Source organism: Pundamilia nyererei, unplaced genomic scaffold (genome assembly GCF_000239375.1).
Source record: "Pundamilia nyererei isolate P.nyererei 1_Seehausen unplaced genomic scaffold, PunNye1.0 scaffold00248, whole genome shotgun sequence".
Lineage (NCBI taxonomy): Eukaryota > Metazoa > Chordata > Actinopteri > Cichliformes > Cichlidae > Pundamilia > Pundamilia nyererei.
This window is the reverse complement of record NW_005187649.1, coordinates 84,140-102,731: the sequence shown is the minus strand read 5'-3', so window position 1 is coordinate 102,731 and position 18,592 is coordinate 84,140. Positions and strand designations below refer to the sequence as shown.

At 40.7% G+C, this 18,592-nt stretch overlaps 2 protein-coding genes across 5 annotated transcripts in view; both read left to right on the top strand.

Moving 5' to 3' along the window:
• The window catches only part of tdrkh (tudor and KH domain containing), a 27,863-nt gene extending 10,086 nt beyond the window's left edge, over nt 1-17,777 (top strand). For 2 of the 4 annotated variants that reach the window (XM_005749511.1, XM_005749512.1), the window contains exons 5-12: nt 525-664; nt 764-1,079; nt 1,165-1,331; nt 1,965-2,140; nt 12,647-12,711; nt 14,985-15,136; nt 15,240-15,350; nt 15,443-16,473. In XM_005749511.1, the coding sequence (XP_005749568.1) occupies nt 525-664; nt 764-1,079; nt 1,165-1,331; nt 1,965-2,140; nt 12,647-12,711; nt 14,985-15,136; nt 15,240-15,350; nt 15,443-15,562 (1,247 nt within the window). In that variant the 3' untranslated portion in view covers nt 15,563-16,473. The other 2 variants (XM_005749514.1, XM_005749513.1) reach the window with 2 other exon arrangements.
• A 273-nt stretch (nt 17,778-18,050) lies between these two features.
• Nucleotides 18,051-18,592, top strand: part of mbtd1 (mbt domain containing 1) — a 35,643-nt gene continuing 35,101 nt past the window's right edge. The window contains exon 1 of the mRNA XM_005749508.2: nt 18,051-18,206. Within this exon, the coding sequence (XP_005749565.1) occupies nt 18,186-18,206 (21 nt within the window). The 5' untranslated portion in view covers nt 18,051-18,185. The remainder of the gene's footprint in view (nt 18,207-18,592) is intronic.

Below are 18,592 nucleotides of genomic sequence, written 5' to 3'. Positions count from 1 at the left end.
TAGGCTTTCGAGCCTATACAGCTTGGAGTAAGACAACATGCATGAAGAGGATGATGTGGACAAAATACTCATTTGCCTAATAATTCTGCACTCCCTGTAGTTCTTGGATTGCAAAAAAACAAAACAACAAAAAAAAAAACTGTTTGTGTAGAGTTTATTCGGAAAATGGTCCCTTGGCTTCTTTGCACTGTGAGCTTTGTAAACATAACCAGAAAGTCTTATACTAAATTTGTGTGAAAAGTGAATTTCTCTGTATGTATTATTGTAGGGTCTACCTTACAATATAAAGTGCCTTGAGGTTACTGTTGTTGTGATTTGGCGCTATATAAATAAAAGTGAATTTACCATTAATCATATTTCTCTTTATCTGAGTTATCTTTATGTATGAGGTTTTAATGGCTAACATTCGAACCCTGTGATAAGTATTCACTCAGCCTTATGTCAGTTTAAGAAAAAAGTCCCCATTTTATCTCACCCCTATTTGCAATAATTGTTAGGAGAACATGATTATCTGTGTATTGCAGGCCGTGGTGGAGAGAGTTTGAAACAGATCACCCGAACTACAGGAGCCAAAGTGGCGTGTTCCAAAGAGCCAGCACACGGTGTACGGGCAAAGGGCATGGTGACGATTACAGGGACCAGGCAGGAGGTGAAAAAGGCACAGGTAACGCACAGTGCCTTAATTTGGATCTCCTGTGTGTACCACATCCTTTAATTTTAGTTGAGGGGACATCTAACTCCTGCTTTTGAAACCTGTTCAAAGGATATGATTCTAGAAAAAGTCACCGAGGACATGATGGTGAGGACAACAATCTCACAGTCATCAGCCCGGCGCCAGAAACGTGGCCATAATGTCGTGAGTCAGAAGTCAAACGACACAGAGACTGAACCTCTATTGTTCTTGAACAACAACAGTCCCTTCTCCCACATAGAGGAGAATGCGCTTGTCTTTGCCAACGGGACCACAGGAGAACCAGAAACATTTTTTGACCAGGTGGGAGAGTCAAAAATCAAAACAGCCAGCAAGAAGGAGGGCAGTACAACTACTAAGACCTTCTCTGAAGTGTCCAAGTTTGAAAGTGAGTTCAGATTTCAGTCACCCCAGAGCAGCCATGTAATGTGTCTTTAAGTGTAGTAATTTCATATTTTCTCTGTGTTTTCCAGTTGCAAGCCCAGACTTGAGCTTCCAGCCTGACGAACACCTTGAGGTGTATGTTTCTGCATCAGAGAACCCAAACCACTTCTGGATTCAGATCCTGGGGGTTCGATCCATTCAGCTGGACAAACTAACAGAGGAGATGAACCACTTCTACAACAATGGAAACTCTACAGTAAGGACATATCTTGCTCTCCTTGTGTCTCTCTTGTTCCACAAGAGTCCCTTGTGGGCCAGAATGAGAGTTGAGAGTTCCGATATACTTCCACACACTTGAAACTGCAAAGATCCAAGTATTTTCCCTTTTTTAAATTGATACTATAGGTGAATCTACAAAAGTCTTGGATGGGTTAGAATCTGTTACCATCAGTGATTTCTCAGCGATAACTCGGGAATGCAGTGATATAGGATTTTGAAATTGATGCTGTCGGTGTGCCTACCAGGAGGCTGACAGGTAATACTGACGGTTGCCAGTGTTTTTTTTCTTTACCCTGGTAGAACTGACTTTTTTTAAGAGTCTTGATTATGTGCTGCAGATCTTACAACAGTTCAGAAAGCTGGGTAACTTGTAGTAATGGCATTTAAAATGTGATTTAGAGAACGCTAAAAGCCAGGCTCTGATGATAAGAAGCAGGCCTGCAACTATTCATCGAGTAGATGTAGAAAAATATCTGAGATCCTGCGTGTGAATAAAAAGTATGTTAACAATAAGCTCACACAGCCCATAGGGGCACCTCTATCCCTGCAGCACCTTCTGCAACCCAGTGTCTGATTTGTGTTTGAACTCATCTGCTTTTCTGATCTGTAGGATCAGCGAGTAGAAACCATTGTTGTAGGGGACATTGTGGCTGCTCCATACAGAGACCATGGCACATGGAACAGGGCAAGGGTGCTGGGAGTCCTAGGCTCTGGACTGGTGGACCTTTATTACGTTGACTTTGGGGACAATGGGGAACTCCCAAGGAGCAGCCTCCGCAGGATGAGGTAGGTGAATTCAGGATAAAAGAGGAAGACGTGACTGTACTAATATACAGTAGTATTTGGTTGCTGAGGAGAGGGAAAAGCTGTGGGAGTGAGTGATGGTGGTTAAGACAGCTAGCGATATCCATACCAAGTTTTTAGATTTTAAGAATACATAACCTTTAGCGTGTTTGGACTCCGAACACATTACTGTGTGGTGTAATGTGTTTGGAGTATAGTCTGGTTTCTTTGGTTTCTTTCTTTTACTGAGTCGTCTTCTTTCCTTAAGTAAACGTGAAAAAGTAACCTTTGGTTCCTTCAAATGCGAGATTCCTTCAATAAACAATGGAAAATTATAAATTTAACGTAGAATGAAACTAACTTTCTCAAAATCCTGAAACTTGCCCATAGTTCAACTATAAATACATCTATTTCAAGGTTATACAATGCACTACTCTATGCAAGAAAGACAGTATTCTATATATAAAGGAAAAGTGGGAGAGTGAAGCTGGAATTAGCATTTTGGAAAAAGATTGGGAAGAAATATGTTGCTCACAGTGGTCCTCCACTAATTCATTAGAATGGAGAGAACATTGCTGGAAAAATATCATAAGATACTTTAAGATTCTAGTCCAGGGTAAATTTAGCAATACGAATTCAGAGTGTTGGAGGCAGTGTGGTTCAGTGGAGGCAAACCATTATTACGTGTTTTGGGACTGTCCCAGGCGGTACCTGTACTGGAGTGGGATTCATAAAACACTGAGGTACAGTTTCCGTTTGACTTTGTAAATTTATACGTGGGTCATGTTATAATTCTAGAACGGAGGATGGATATAAAGCTGCTGCAGGCTCTTCTAGCTGCTAGCAAAAAATCTATTACAAGAAGGTGGATGAACCGAGTCCCACCAACATTAGATGATTGGTATGAAACTATTCTTGAAATTTTAGAATGGAAAAATTGATGTACTCTCTTAGAATCCAGAAAGACAAGTTTTACCAAATTTGGGATAAATGGATCAAATTTATATCCCCCAACCAAGCAGGCTTTGTGTGACTCCTCCAGAGTATTTTATTTATTTATTTATTTTTCTGCACACATACTGTTTCTCTATGTTACTTTATTTTTTCTAAACCCTTTAAAACTGGTCAAAACGGGCACGCTCTGTTTTGCGTAACTATTTTTAAATCCCTGTAGAACTGCAACCACGTAAGCTAGTGCAATAATTTTTTTTTGCATATGAAACTGGAGGAGTTGTACTTACATCTTATGCCATCAGCTTGTCCTAGGTCACGGTTTCCTTCCACATATAGCTTTGCAAAAACTGCATAAAAAGCACTTGCAGCAACAAAAACATAATATTCCAGAAACACGCTTTGACGATCTGATCAGCTGTTCATAACACTTCCTACCTTGGAATAGACGTCAGCGCGAACTATCGCATGTCCGCCATTACCTGGCCGAAACCGGAAGTGACGTCATTTTGTCATTGGTGTTTTTAAAAGTCATGTTTGACTTTATGCTTTTCTGTATAGTTTCTGGGATGCTTAGAACTTAAATTGCACTGCTGAAAATAGTTTATTTTGATTCACATGCTGTTTTTTTGCAAATTTGCATTCTAATATTTATTTTTGTTTTTCCTGCAGTATATAAAAATTGGTGTGTCTCAAAAATAAAACTATGAAGACACTCAAAATAAATTTCCTGTTGTTGGAAACTATTTTGTGCAACTTTTTTGTATTTAAAGTTTTGAGGGATCCATCCATCCATCCATCTTCATCCGCTTTGTCCGGGGCCGAGTCGCGGGGGCAGCAGCCTAAGCAAAGAGGCCCAGACCTCCCTCTCCCCAGCCACCTCCTCCAGCTTATCCGGGGGAATACCAAGGCGTTCCCAGGCCAGCCGAGAGATATAATCTCTCCAGCGTGTCCTGGGTCTGCCCCGGGACCTCCTCCCGGTGGGACATGCCTGGAACACCTCACCCAGGAGGCGCCGAGGGGGCATCCTTGTCAGATGCCCGAACCACCTCAGCTGGCTCCTTTCGATGTGGAGCAGCAGCTGCTCTACCTGAGCCCCTCCCGGATGGCCGAACTTCTCACCCTATCTCTAAGGGAGAGGCCAGCCACCCTTCGGAGGAAGCTCATTTCTGCCGCTTGTATCCGCGATCTCGTTCTTTCGGTCACTACCCACAGCTCGTGGCCATAGCTGAGGGTAGGGACGTAGATCGACCGGTAAATTGAGAGCTTCGCTTTTACACTCAGCTCCCTCTTCACCACCACGGACCGGTGCAGCGTCTGCATTACTGCAGCTGCAGCCCCAATCCGTCTGTCGATCTCTGGCTCCCTTCTCCCATCACTCGCGAACAAGACCCCGAGATACTTGAACTCCTCCACTTGGGGCAGGAACTCAGGGATGAGTTTTGAGGGATAAACCTCTTAAATTTCTCTAACTAGAAATATATGTTAAAAAACAAAACAAAAACGATTTTCAATTTTTCAATTTTCACCTTTTTTTGCATTTTTTTTTCAAATCTCTTTATTTGGTTTCCCAGTTTTCCTTTTCCATAAAGATGACAAAGATTCAAATATAACTGATTACATATATACGGTAAAAGTTGAACAGAATAAAATACAACAAACAACAAAAGAAAGTTGGACAGAGGATGTTATTTATCGGACTACCAATGAGGCTCAGTGATTGTTTATATCTGTGCTGTATTGATCTATAAAAGGCTGCCAGGTTGAATAGAATTATTCCAAATTCCCCCTTAGTAGGAGTTTAATTCTTTCCAGCTGCAAATGTTTCATTATATCTTGTATTAACGCTGATTTGGTAGGAGGCACTTTTTGCTTCCAGTTTAGTAAAATTAAACTGTGTGCTAGCAGTGTCACAAAACGTATTACATTATTTTGGGTGGCTGACAAATCTACAACAACTGGCTTCACTCCAAATAAAGCACAGATTGGGTCTGGCTTCAGTGTTTGTTTTAGAATCTTAGACAAGGTTTGAAAGACATTATTCCAATATGTTGCTTTACAGGGACAATTCCAAAACATATGCGCCAGTGAAGCAGGTTGCTGTTTACATCTTTCGCAGGACAAGTTTACATTGGGGAACATTTTTGACACTTTCAACTTTGATAAATGGAGTCTATGTAGCACTTTAAACTGTAAGAGTCCATGATGAATACAAACAGAGGAAGAGTTTACATTTTCTTGGGCTTTTGTCCATTGACTATCTGTGATTCTCATACCAAGGTCATTCTGCCAGGCCTCTTTCAGATGATCAAGCGTGGTAGTTCCATCCAGTTGTGACCATGCATTGTGAATTTTTGTTATTAGTCCTTTTTTGAGTGGATCGAACTGGAATAAGTTATCTAAGATAGAGTCTGGGGGTTGATCTGGAAAGGATAGAAAATTACTCCTTACAGAGCTTCTGATCTGTAAGTATTTGAAGAAGTCATTACTGTGCAAGTTGAGCACTCGGCCCCCCGAGTGCTCAACCAAAACGACATGGAGCGAACATTACCTTACCAATAATAAAGACGGATGCATGGCAACCCCATCCCTCCCTGACATGTCGGTCTCTACTCTTCTTGATTCTTGGGTTCTTTCTGTTCCATATGAAATAGGATATTAAGGAGACTAATTTATTAAAAAAGGCTTTATTAATCACAATAGGGATACATAGGGAGGGTGATGCGTCAGTGAGTGCTTATCAGTATCAGTATATGTATGTGTGTGCGTGTCCATAGTTCAGCTGAGACAGTGTCCTTCGCCCTGCCAGGCTAAGTAAACAGTCTTCCAGCCAACCCAGGTGGCCTTGTAGGGAATGGGAAGGAACAGACTCAACACAGTCGTTATCAAGGAGTTTTTGTTCGGCTCCAGCCTTGAGCCTTGGCCTTGATCCCACAGCTGGCGCCGAAGGGGTAGCCGCATTATGATGGTAATTGAGAATTTCAAGCTGTTTTTAACACTCCGACACTGGTCTCTCAGTCTCCCGTTAATAGCTGCGAGCTTCTCCGTGATGTTATTAGCCGTCGATTCTGTGGTCTTGTCACTCTTTTTGCTCACATAGCAGATTCTGAGACCTCACGACCGCAGCCAACTGATCCGAGGTGTAATCCAGCTCCGCCCAGAGATGTTGTTCTGAGTTGATTCTTTCCTGATGTAATCCAACATACATACGCTCAAAGGTGTTATTCTGAGCATTCACTGCAGTCGTAAGCGCCTCCAAGCTCTTAACCATGCTGCCTTCAGTGAGCCCTTTCTGAGAAGTCGCACCTGTCGTTCCAAGCCTTGTGGGGGTTTGAACAGCCGGTTCCGCTCTCTTAATTCTCCGATAAGCCAGGGCCAAGCCAGCTCCGATCAGCAAGAACCCTGTTATCATGGTTCCGAATAGGTAGATATCTTCAGCGTCCTCGATCGACAGTCCTGCCAGGCACACGATCCTCTGCCACCCGTCCATCGTGTATCCGGCAGGGAAAGTCCCTCCAGGGCACTCAGGTTCTCCCGAGCCCAGACTTCTATTTACGCTCCAATATTTGGAGCGTAAATGTTTACTAATGTAACTAAATGACCATAAACTTTGCCAGTTACAATAATATATCTACCTTGAGCGTCTGGTAATATTTTTGCTGCAGTAAATGGTTCTGTTTTTTGGATTAGTATAGCTGTGACTCTGCTTCCTGCATTAAACGAGTGAAATATTTGTTCTATCCATTTGCAACGTAATCTGTTGTGGTCTTGTACTTTTAAGATGCGTTTCTTGCAAAAATATTAAATCCGCATTTACTTTTTTTTAGCCTCCTGAGACCTGAACTCTTCCATGGCATGCATTTTTAATTTCTCTTTGATATTTGGGCATATTGGCACCTCATGAATGTAAAAACAAAGAATTGCCAGATTTTCTTCTTTTTTTTTTTTTTTACCTGATTTTTTTTTCTGAGAAAAATGAGATCCACATACTGTATGAGGATATTCATTTTAAATTTTTGATAGAACAGTGGCAGTAGAATGTCCTCGTAAGTGGATATCAAGCCCTTGTAGAGAAAAATTTGTGTTTTTAGGTCTAGACAACCCAAAATGTGATGTCCACATATGTGGACACCAGGTTCTAGGAGGTTAAGTGAGCTAAAATGTTTTATCGTTTCACTGGTCCTCTGAGTCCCCTACAGTTCCATGTTACAAAATTGACAAGATTTTGTGGCATTCCTTCAGTAGAGGTGCCAATAGTTACTAACTGCTAGTGATTGGTTAATGGATCTTACTCTGACCTTTCTAGATGTGAGCCTCTGAAATTCACAACTTTCTTGAACTAAACTAAAGAACATCCCCTTGAACTCAAACCTGAACCCCTTCTTTATTTGCAGCGAAACTGAGCTGCAAATGGAAAAGAAAAGAAAAGAAAAACAATTTTTGTCCAGCTTTTTATGGGCTGTAGACATCAGACTTACCACTAAACTCCTTAAGATTGTCTATTATTATATACTATTCCCTCCTGGGTCATGTTGTTTGTAGAGATGGCACCAACTATCCCTCCTTGTCAGTAGATGTGGCTGGGCTCTGGATGTGGATACTGACGAACTTCTCTGCTTCACGCGGATCTGTGAATGAGTGCTTGGTGTTGTTCACTGTTATAATCAGCTTCGCGGGATAGTAGTACTGTACAGGATGCCAGCATTCCGCAGTTTCCCTTTCACGGGGTTAAATGTCGCACGAAGTTTGCTGACCTCGGGGTTCATGTCAGGGAAGATGTGTACAGGTGATCCTTTGTAGAAGAGGCAGCCTTTTCCCCTGGACAGTTGCAGAATCTATCCCTTGCCCTTATCATGGCTCTTGGGCGCTCTCCTGTCCGTAGTTTCGGGGCGAGGGTCCTGTGGGCTCGGTTTGTTATAGTAAATGAATCACCGTTTTCTTTCGCGAGCACTTCTGAGAAAAACTCTGCCATGAAATGGCTGGGGTTTCCCCCCTCATTAATGCCCACCACATGCAGATTTTTTCTGCGGCTTCTGTTTTCTAAATCCAGGCGTTTGTCGTGTAGTTTGTTGTAATCTTTCTTTAGAGTCTCATGATCTTTTTCTAAGGCTGTTAATCTGTAGCGTCGCAGAGGGCCCGTTCCATTTCATTCTGTATACTTGCTGTTTCTCCTTGATGCATTTTCAATCATCCAGGAAAGTAAATCTCCAAAAAGTTGATTCTGTTCATCTGGACGTAGCGTTTTGTGGGAGAAACGTTTCATCACTCATCCAAGTGACTTCTTCAGTCTCAGCTGACTGCAGGTTTCCCCAATCTTATAAACAGTACATTTGCATAATGACTGAAACCAGCCCACTGAAGGAACAAAGGGCTGGGAAGTCAGTTCCTTAATCTTAATTATGCAAATTCTCATAACCATTGATCTACAACCACTGACCAAAACCCACTGATCAAAGACCACTGATCAATGGCCAGGACAACCGCTGCCCAAGCAAAAACCTGTAGTGATCCCATATGTGTCAGGAGTATCAGAGCAGTTGAGATGCATTTTTTTCTAAACACTGTGTCTCTTTGGCTTTTAAACCCCAAAACACGCTGCGCCAAAAACTGGTCCACCCCAAGGATCGGGTCCCCCGACACAGACAGAGTAACATAGTGTACACTGTTAAGTGCCAGGAGGATTGCCAGGATTTATACATCGGGGAAACCAAACAACCTCTGGCGAAGCGGATGGCACAACACAGAAGAGCTGCCTCGTCGGCCAAGACTCTGCAGTCTATTCACACCTACAGGCCAGTGGACACTCTTTCAAGGATGAGGATGTAACATCTTGGACAGGGAGGAACGCTGGTTTGAGCACAGAGTCAAGAAGGCCATTTACGTGAAAAGGGAAAGGCCATCTCTGAATCGAGGTGGGGGCCTAAGGTTACATCTTTCGCCATCTTACAATGCTGTGATTGCAGCCATGGTTTTCAGCTGAATTTTGGGAGATGTTGTAACGTTGTTCTCTACAGGAGAGGGAGATGGAGGAGGCTGCACATCAATGGCAAATCCAATAAGTAAATCCAATAAGATCCAAATCTCAGAGACAATGACACTGAATGAAAGAGGACAAGATGGTTATGTCTTGGTGTATATATTTTACATGTAGGGCAAAAGGTTTGGGCATTAAAGAAAGAAAAAGACATTTTGTTGGGTCTGTGTTTCCACAAGCCCCGCTAGTTTAGAGACTTATTCCTCATGAAGAACGGAAAAACAAGACAGAACATCTTCAACCGGCTTTTTACTCGCTAACGAGGGAAGCTTTGGTCAGAACCAGCTCTTGGAGCTCACGCTCCTCACCTGTCTCTAGCCCAAATCCTTCAAAGAGTAGCTGTCCTCGTAGCCTTTTTATTGACAGGACAGTTACAATACACATCACAGCAAAAGAACCTCCCACCATAAAACCCCCCCTTGGTTACAAAGACAAGGCACTGTCATGGGGTGCGTTTGTGTGACCTCCTGCTGACCAAAAGGGTCATAGAAGCAGGAAGCTTACAACACAAGAAACAGATCTGTCAGATAAGATGTATCTACAATAAAACCTCCCCCAGCACAGAGTGGCTGGAGAGGTGGTCAGTAGGGGTGGGTTTTTATAATCGATTTATCGATTAAAATCGATTCTGGCTTGGATAACGTAAAATCGATTCATTAAAATCCTGAATCGATTTTTTAATATAAATTTATTTTGCCCGAAATGCCAGAATCTCAGGTGAAATCTCACAAAATTTCAACAACCACCAAACAGCTAAGACAGTAAATGAGAGCAGGTACACGGATTCTGCACATAGACTTAAACACACAGCGCGACCCGCGGATCAGAATCAGTTAGATGTCGCCTTTCTCACAGTCGGGGCTGAAAGCCGACAGCTTGCTGACTCTGATCTGTCGGCAGGTCCGCGCTTTGTGTTCACGCCCTTTATGAGCCGATTCTAAAGCTGTTAGTTTGATCTCTCTCCAAACAATATTGACCGAACCAGCAGCAAAAGAAAATCCAAAGTACACTTCACATGGATTCACTCTGACTTTTACGGTTTTGCTTCGACCACGATGCACAGCTCTCTCTCTCCCTCTCTCTCTCTCTCTCTGTACTTCAAGAGCAGTTTCCCGTCTAAAAATCAGTTTTCTTCGTTATTCGCTTTCTTGTTACGCACAAGTTTACAGCGCTGTCGGCCGACATTTTTTTTCGTTTGATATACTTCCGAAAGAAAACCTAATTTCTGCCGTTCAACACTGAACAAATTTAAACTTTTTAAAATTATGCAAAATGCAAAACGCTGTGTCTCTAATAAAACCGCTGTAACTTCAGAGGTAATGTTCATGTGTTGATTAATGGTTTTCTTTCGTTTTTGATGTACTGCAGAATATTTTTATAAAATCCCAGGCCAGGAAAATCGCCTTCATGTTTAAATGTGTTTTATCCTCAGCTACTTTGACACAAAGGCATCTGCTGTGATGCTCACACCTTTGAAAAAGTCTCGCGTGTGTCAGCTTCCTTTTTATAGATACAAAAATATGTAAATGTACTGATCTGAATTATAATATTTCTGACTGTCAAAATTTCCTAGATTCAAATCGAATTGAATCGAATCGAATTAAATCGAATCGTGGATCGAATCGATTCGGGACCTTGTGAATCGGAATTGAATCGATTCTAGAAATGAGTGACGATACCCAGGCCTAGTGGTCAGGATCAAAGGAATGGCTTTGATCCTACTGCTTGAACTAAGACTTTACAAATTTAAGAAACACAATGACAACATTCAACAGTTAGACTTAACACATTTCTTTCACATTATTCTCCAGCCTCTTTTTTTTTTTAGAGCAGGTCATGTGATCATATAGTGGTGGAAAAGTCCCTGAAAAATCTAATTCTTGAAATTATGCAATAGGTCTACTACATCTATTCCACATAAACCAACAATAAAGTGTCTTGTCATTGTACAAATTACCATTCTGCAAAGATGAGTGGGCCAAAACTCCTCCAAAGCGCTGTAAAACACTCATTGCCAGTTATCGCAAACACTTTATTGCAGTTGTTGCTGCTAAGGGTGGCGATCCTTGGTAATCAGGTGGTAATCGGGCCTGGGTGAAGCTACAGAAGCTTCCTGAAGATATGACATACCACAGGTAATTTATTTTATAACTGGGCAAGTGATCACTTTGTCCACACAGGGCCATGTAGGCTTGGATCCCCCTCCCCCCTTTTCACCTTAATAATAAATACCTTCATTTAGAAATTGTATTTTGTGTTTACTTGTGTTATCTTTGACTAATATTAAAATTTGTTTGATTATCTGAAACATTAAAATGTGACAAACATACAAATAGATAGGAAATCAGGAAGAGGCAAATACTTTTTCACACCATTGTAGTTGTTAAGACTTTTGGAGTCTAGACCAGGTTTTTTTAAGAATGGGGATGTTAGAGACTGTCTTGAGGGACACGGGGACAGCAGCAGTGTAAAATGATGTATGGGAGTTATAATTGGAGACGGGGTAGGAATGGAGTCTTTGACCAAGGCAGTTGGAAGGGGGTCCAGTGAACACGCAGAAGTTTTGGACATCATGAGTTTGGTAATGTTTTCCACTTAAGATAGCTGAAAGAATGATAACCTTGAAGAATTCAGTTGTAGGATATGTTTGTTTTGTTGGAGAAGTCCAGGAATGCTGTGCACTGTGTCGTGGAAGTATGATGAGAAGTGGTTTCTGCAGGCTTGATTTTGTTAAGAGTGTTAAGAGTGGAGCCGCCACAGGATAAATTATCATTGTAGTGATGTAGCAGGTCAGCAGTGAGGATAATATGAATGGATAATAAACTAATGAGGGGATTAACACTTGAGATTCCAAAAGGACATGACAGCTGTAGGTGAGATTTTGATAATGTCAAACAATACAAGCTTGTGATCTGAGATGGGAAACACCACAGCATTAAAATTAGAAGGTGTAACTCCAGAACAGCAGACTAAATGCAGGATGGGAGTCTTAAATTATTATGATTATTATGAATTTTACAATTATCAAACTATTTCGTTTTCACTTGCAAGTAAAAACAAAATAAATTGATTAGTAGTTTTAGCGTGATCAAGGGATTTAGTACAAGAATGCAAAAATAATACTGCTTTACAGACAAATGTGATGATTATAATGATAAGAGTAACACGTTACTTTGAAATTGGTTACAATCAGCAATGCTTTTATTGAAGTATTACAAAGAAACAAGATAACCTTGCACAAGAGCAGTTTTGTTGTTTGTGACCATCATATCAGCATGAGACAAATGTTTCTGGCTGTCTTCGGAGGAGGCTGGTGAGTTACTGATTTTGAAGAGCACACAATTTTAAATTCTGCATTTCTATGTTAGCTCATGCAGTGAGTGTTGCTTTGTACACTTCTTCATCGAACTTTCGAAGAACTTGATGTGACATACTGCTACTGCACACTGTATAATGTTGGATGTAATATGGATAAAAAAAGGACACGACTTATTAACAGCTTTTGCATATGCTGCAATTTTCAGGAGCGACTTCCTCAGTTTACCATTTCAAGCTATTGAGTGCAGCTTAGCAGGAGTGAAGCCAAAAGGTAAAGCTCTCATCTTAACAATGACTGTCTTTCTCTCTCTCTCTCACTTGCTCATTTACTCACTGTCTCTTACCCTTTCACTCCCTGTTCCTCTCTCTTACACACTCTTGCTCCTCTCTCTTAATCTGGGCAGACACTGTGTGATTTTTTTCAGTTGCGTTATTCAGCTTCTGCTCAAACTGCACGATTGACTCGCAGGGGTTAGAAGTTTGTTGGTCACGATGCATCAGAGCATCGGGTCTCACCATATGACCCGATGCTCTGATGCGACCTGAGTGCTCAGACTGTGCCTCCATAACATGAAGGTTATAATAGAAAATCTGTCGCTCTCACTCTCTCTCTCTCTCTGTCTTTCAGTCACACAGACACGCACACCACCACCATCAACTTTGCTAAATTGCTAATGAAAAACGTTGATCAGGCAGCTGTGATTGAGCAGCAGTGTCCATCCAATTATTTTCACGGATGTTGTGGTCGTGATAATTTTGTGAGGCCACATCGAAAAGGCTCGGATGAGCCAAAGTTCTACAAGTTGTGCCTCCATCACTTGTGTCCAGATCACACGCTGCACTGCCGTGCTGCTCCATCTTTTCACTTTCATTTCTGTGTTTGCGCGTGCGCAGTGTGAGAGGCTGCGGTGACACCCTCACGACGGCTGACAGGATTTCAAACAGGTTTGATTTTCTTACGACCAAGCGATTGATGATCGGGAGCTGCTCCTGAGGTGTTAATTGCTTCTCGTTACCCCATGTATACTACACGACACACGATGAAGGTGAAACTCGGACCAATCACCAAAACGGTCGCACGACTGAAAAATCGGCTCAAAATGAGCCAAAAATCGCACAGTGTATGCCCAGCATTACATACACACTCTTTCCCAAACGCACACACACACATATACTTATACACACTTTGTCACACACTTGCTGGTACATGAGGACATAAGGGCACTTTTATGGCCACTGCTTACCTCCTGTCACGCTGTGTCATATCACATCAACTGGCATTACCATTTTGGCCATTTCTTTCGTCTGGTCGTGTATTGTATATCACAACACATCATGTGTTGCGATATAGCCAAAAGATATGTTTTATTTTAACCATTTTTTAACCATCAGTTGCACACAGAGGTTTTTCACAAATGACAATATTCTCACAGTCTTTCTGTGGTCAACACTAACCCTTTAACAAAAAAAAGTAAGCAAAAGTCAAATTTAAAACAATTGTAATTAAAAAGGTGTTCTCTGTGCTTATAACATATAAAAACTGTAAAATGTGAGGACCTACAGAAACAAAAGTGTAGTTAGTGTCTATAAAAACCATTGACCAAAAACTGTCACAGGTATCAGAGCATCTCAGAACTATTGTCTCTATATGTGCTAAGAAGTTTAAACAGCAAAAGTGGTAAAATGGAAAACGGTTCCAAGTTCAGACAGTGCCTGCAAAAAAAACGGAACAAGAACAGTCATATCACAGGTATTAGAGCATCTCAAAACCATCTAAATAATGATCGCGCTACCTGTTCTAGAATTTAAACAACAAAACACACCACGCAAAGCGGTAAAAAAATTCACAGAAGCTAACGTATAATCAAGAATTGTGACTTTATTACTCCTGAACAAGAACACTGTCATCTGTGTTTAAGGTGTGTAAGTTCTGTGCCAAAAACACAAGCTCCAGGTTTGAGTGAAGCCATGTGACCACATTACCACTAGAACTAAATACCACGTTCCGCGTTTAGGTTCGACATCCTCTTTGGGAAATCCAAACCACTGCCAGATGATTGATCCAGTGCTGTTTCTCTTTGGAACCATCTTGTCTGGCTCCTGTTCAGTTACAGTCTCATTTCCTTGCTTGTCTGAGACTCTCACTGTCACCATATTTTTCCCTATTTGGTAGTATATAAACACGCATGCTCAGCGCAGTGTGCCAGGTAGAAAAATTTGTGGTTGGGGGGTGGGATTAGTGATGCATTTATAGCATGTGGGAGAAAAAAAACTGCAGAGAGCTTATTATTACCATGTCAGTTTATACTCGATGGTTACAATAGAGCCATTTTAACCATCATAATTGAAAAAACTACATTTGCTATATCACTCAGACTCATCTTACTGGGGAACATAAATAAAACTGACTGTGCGATGATGTTACGGTGGCACAAGCAATGCAGAGGATATACTGACGCCCTTAGGTCTTTTAGTATTCTGCAGTGCATTATTCTTGAATTCTTGATTATTTCAGTTTCTTTCCTCCACCAACTTGTCATGCAGGAGGGGTTTGGACTGAGGAAGCCCTGGATCAGTTTGAGAGGCTGACATATTGTGCCTTTTGGAGACCCCTGCAGGCCAAACTGTGCAGCTACTCTCACTCGGAAATCTCCTCATGGCCCAGTGTCAAGCTCTATGACAACAGTGAGGGCAAGGTTAGATAGGATTTTATTTCTTAATAATAAGACTTTAATAAGCCTGTGTTTGGTTTGTCCTTTACCCTGTCTCCTCTTTCCATGTGCATATCATGTAAAAAAGGCTGTGGATGTTGGAGAGGAGCTTATACGATTAGGCTATGCCGTTATCTTCCATGAAGATTTGAATGGAAAAAAAGAGGGCTGCAATCTTGGCTGTCTGCAGATGATGCTGGTAAGTTACTCATTCTGCTTTTCGTGTCTTCCAGCGTCTCTTACTTCTTCCTGGACAAAACATAGGGTATCAATATACTTAATCTTGAACAGGACGTCTGTAAGCCAGCGGGAAAAAATCCTGGAAAAATCAACACTGAACAGAGAGATAGATCAAAACTGCTGGATGATTGTGGAATTCTCATTTTTGGGAATCCAGACTCCCTCAGTTAACCTCCACTGACTGACAACAACCCTGACTTGCAGCCATGATTTGCAGGTGAGTCATGGCTGCAAGACTGATACCATTTAGTCTTCTAGCTGGCTGGGCCCATTCCACCTGTACCATTTGGACTATTACTACTGGGTAATTCCGGACTAGGCTCCTCATGCATCTCATCAGGATCAAATCCAGATCCTTAGTGCTGCACTGTAGGTTCCTGCAACAGGGACTTCATCTTGGTCTGATGTACTTTTATACTGCACTGTGCCAGTGGTACTGTTGCACAAATTGGATTGAATGTTGAAAATGAGGGTTAACTTCAAATTCTTTGACTCAAATCAGCAACTAAATGCCAGAATTATGCCAGAAGCTTATTGATGGCTATTAAACGAGGTACAACTTGCTAAGAGACGGTTAACCAAATATTAGTGAGAGTGTATGTTTATATTTGACACTATATGTATAATTCTTACCTTTTGCAGATTAGAGAATATCCAAAATGATTTCCAAATGATGGACCCAATTTTTGTTTTTTAATGTCATAAAATATATATGCTGTATGATTATTCCACCCTTGTAAAAAGAACAGCTAAAAGAAATCATCAGTCAAGTCCAGAATTACAATGGCATTCATGCACATGATGAGTTTATATGAACTTCTGTATGTGAAGGAAGACATTAATAAAAGAATAATAAAGAATCTTGCTTCTTATTATTGGTATGCAATTCTAGCATCCTAGTTTTCTTGGGTGTGCTTGTCAGGTATATTAATCTCTGTCCAACTGTATCCGACAAGGTACTCTGTCATTTTTTATTATTATTATTTTAATTTATCTTTATGCCTGAGAGATTAGGTAATCCCCTTACTTCTGTTCTGAAAGTTTGGAGGACTGTTTAACAGCGGCTAATCACTTTTATTCTTCCAACAGGATGATGTAATAGGAGCATCATCAGAGCTCAGTCTTTCCTGTATTAGTTTATCAGGTGAGTTCGGTCATGGAACTGTAGATTTGCCAGTGACTATGTTTAAGCGATCATAAAGTAACCCTCATACCCTTATGTTACTGGGATTGTATGTTGAAGTAAAAATGTTATCTAGGTTTCTAAATACAACAGAATATCCAAGTGATGTCCACATTGAATCACATACTTGACTTGGGACACTTCTTACACCTACAGAGAGGTAGTGTATGCCCCCATGTGGTGGAAAATTAACAGGAATGCAGTTCTGTTAAATCAACTTTCTAAAGTGTCTCAAGAAGAAATGAACACAACAATATACATTTTGATTAGGATCAATTAACTTGACCCTTAATACTCCAAATACTTGTATTCAGTGCAATTTGTAGTTTATCTCTAACAAATCAGGAAATATAACATAGTGAAACAAAGGAACGGTGTCACTATGACTCTCAGTCAAGCTTTTGTACCATGGTGGATAAACAAAAAGAGTTGAAGCTGCTGTTACAGTCATGGTTAACTTGAGTGTTTCCTTCTTGCACCTCAGAAGCTGCCTCTATATCAGGAAGTGTTGATGATGTTGTGGAGGACGAGTTGCTGTGAGACCAAAGATATTTAAAAAAAACCAAGGTATCTTCTCCCAGTTTGATGTCTGATTCTGAACATTTGCTAGTGAACGCTCTTGTGTGAACCATTATGTCTAAAAATGATTAACTTTTCTTTAGCAGCCCTCAACATCTACTCCTCAGCATCAGCCCTAATGATGATATAGAGCTTTGCCAAACCTAAACTTGATTACATAAACCCTCTTCCTGAAGCCTTACCTACTTGATGAGTGTGCCACAGTTCTTCCAGCCATTATCCATTTGTTGTTGTTACTTCAGCAAATAATTCTTTGTTTTTTGTTTAATGTTTTGTTCTGCTTTGCTAAATTTTGTGTTCAAGGAATAGGGAAAGGAATAAATCTAGAATGCCAGTATTATTACTGAAAAGCATTGTGATTGGAATTACTGGAGCAAAGTTCAGTTGGTTTGTGGTTAATATTGTTTAGTTTCTTGCTATACTTGTATGTATATCAAAAAAACTATGCCCATTATCAGGCTTAAGTGAATATATTTTGGAAGTTAAAAGCTAAAGTGTTGCTGAATGTGGTTCTCAGATTTTGTTCAGTGTGAACATATTACATCTACTGTAGAAATCTTTCACAAGAAAGATTGTCTTCGAAAATGTAATAATGTCACTATATCCTAATAAAATATTTATTTTACTTCACATGTAATACTTGTGTATTTTATTTTGAAGTTCTTTTTATATGGAAAAATTTCAAATGAAAGTCAGGAGCTAGTTATAAACAAAACAAAACCATTGAAATTACTGTAACGTTACTGTACTTACACCGACTAATAATCTGTAGTTGTTCTGAAGGCCCCTTTCATTCAGTTACTCTGCAAAGTCTATTTTGTGTCTGCATCGGTCGATGACCTCCATTGCAGATCCACCAATCACACGAAAGTAGGTTACGGTCGCTCATGCGCAGAGGCTGCAGAGTAATTTGTTGATATCCTGCTTGGTAGTATTTAGACTAAAATTCAAAGCTAGGTTATACCCCAGGTGAGGGGATTTGTTTAAATTAGGAAGTACAGGTAACTGGAAGAGCATCTATATGAAGGGCTGATGGAAAACGCAAGGGATTTGGTGAGTTGGTTTGAAACATTTTTGGGCCGCGAGCCTCCGTTTCCAGTGGATTGTTCAGGCTAGTACGCCTCCTTTGTTGTTATCTGTTTACGATAGCCAGCTAGTGGCTCACCCATCTACACATAATACTAAAGCTCTTTCTTTCGTCTCTTTCTCCCTCTGAAAAAAAAACAAGTAGAGTTTTCTTACAAATCTAACTATTGCAACTATATAATAGACGAACGTAAAAAGGCTTTGCTCTGGAAAAAAAAACCCCTGGAGAAACAGGTTCTGCTAGCTAGCTATGCTAGTGCTGTTTAGCTTTAGGAGGTGTTTGTAATAAGGCCGTCCCTTATTTTAGTTTCGGTATTAGTTTACTTTTCTAATATATATGTATGCAAAATGTA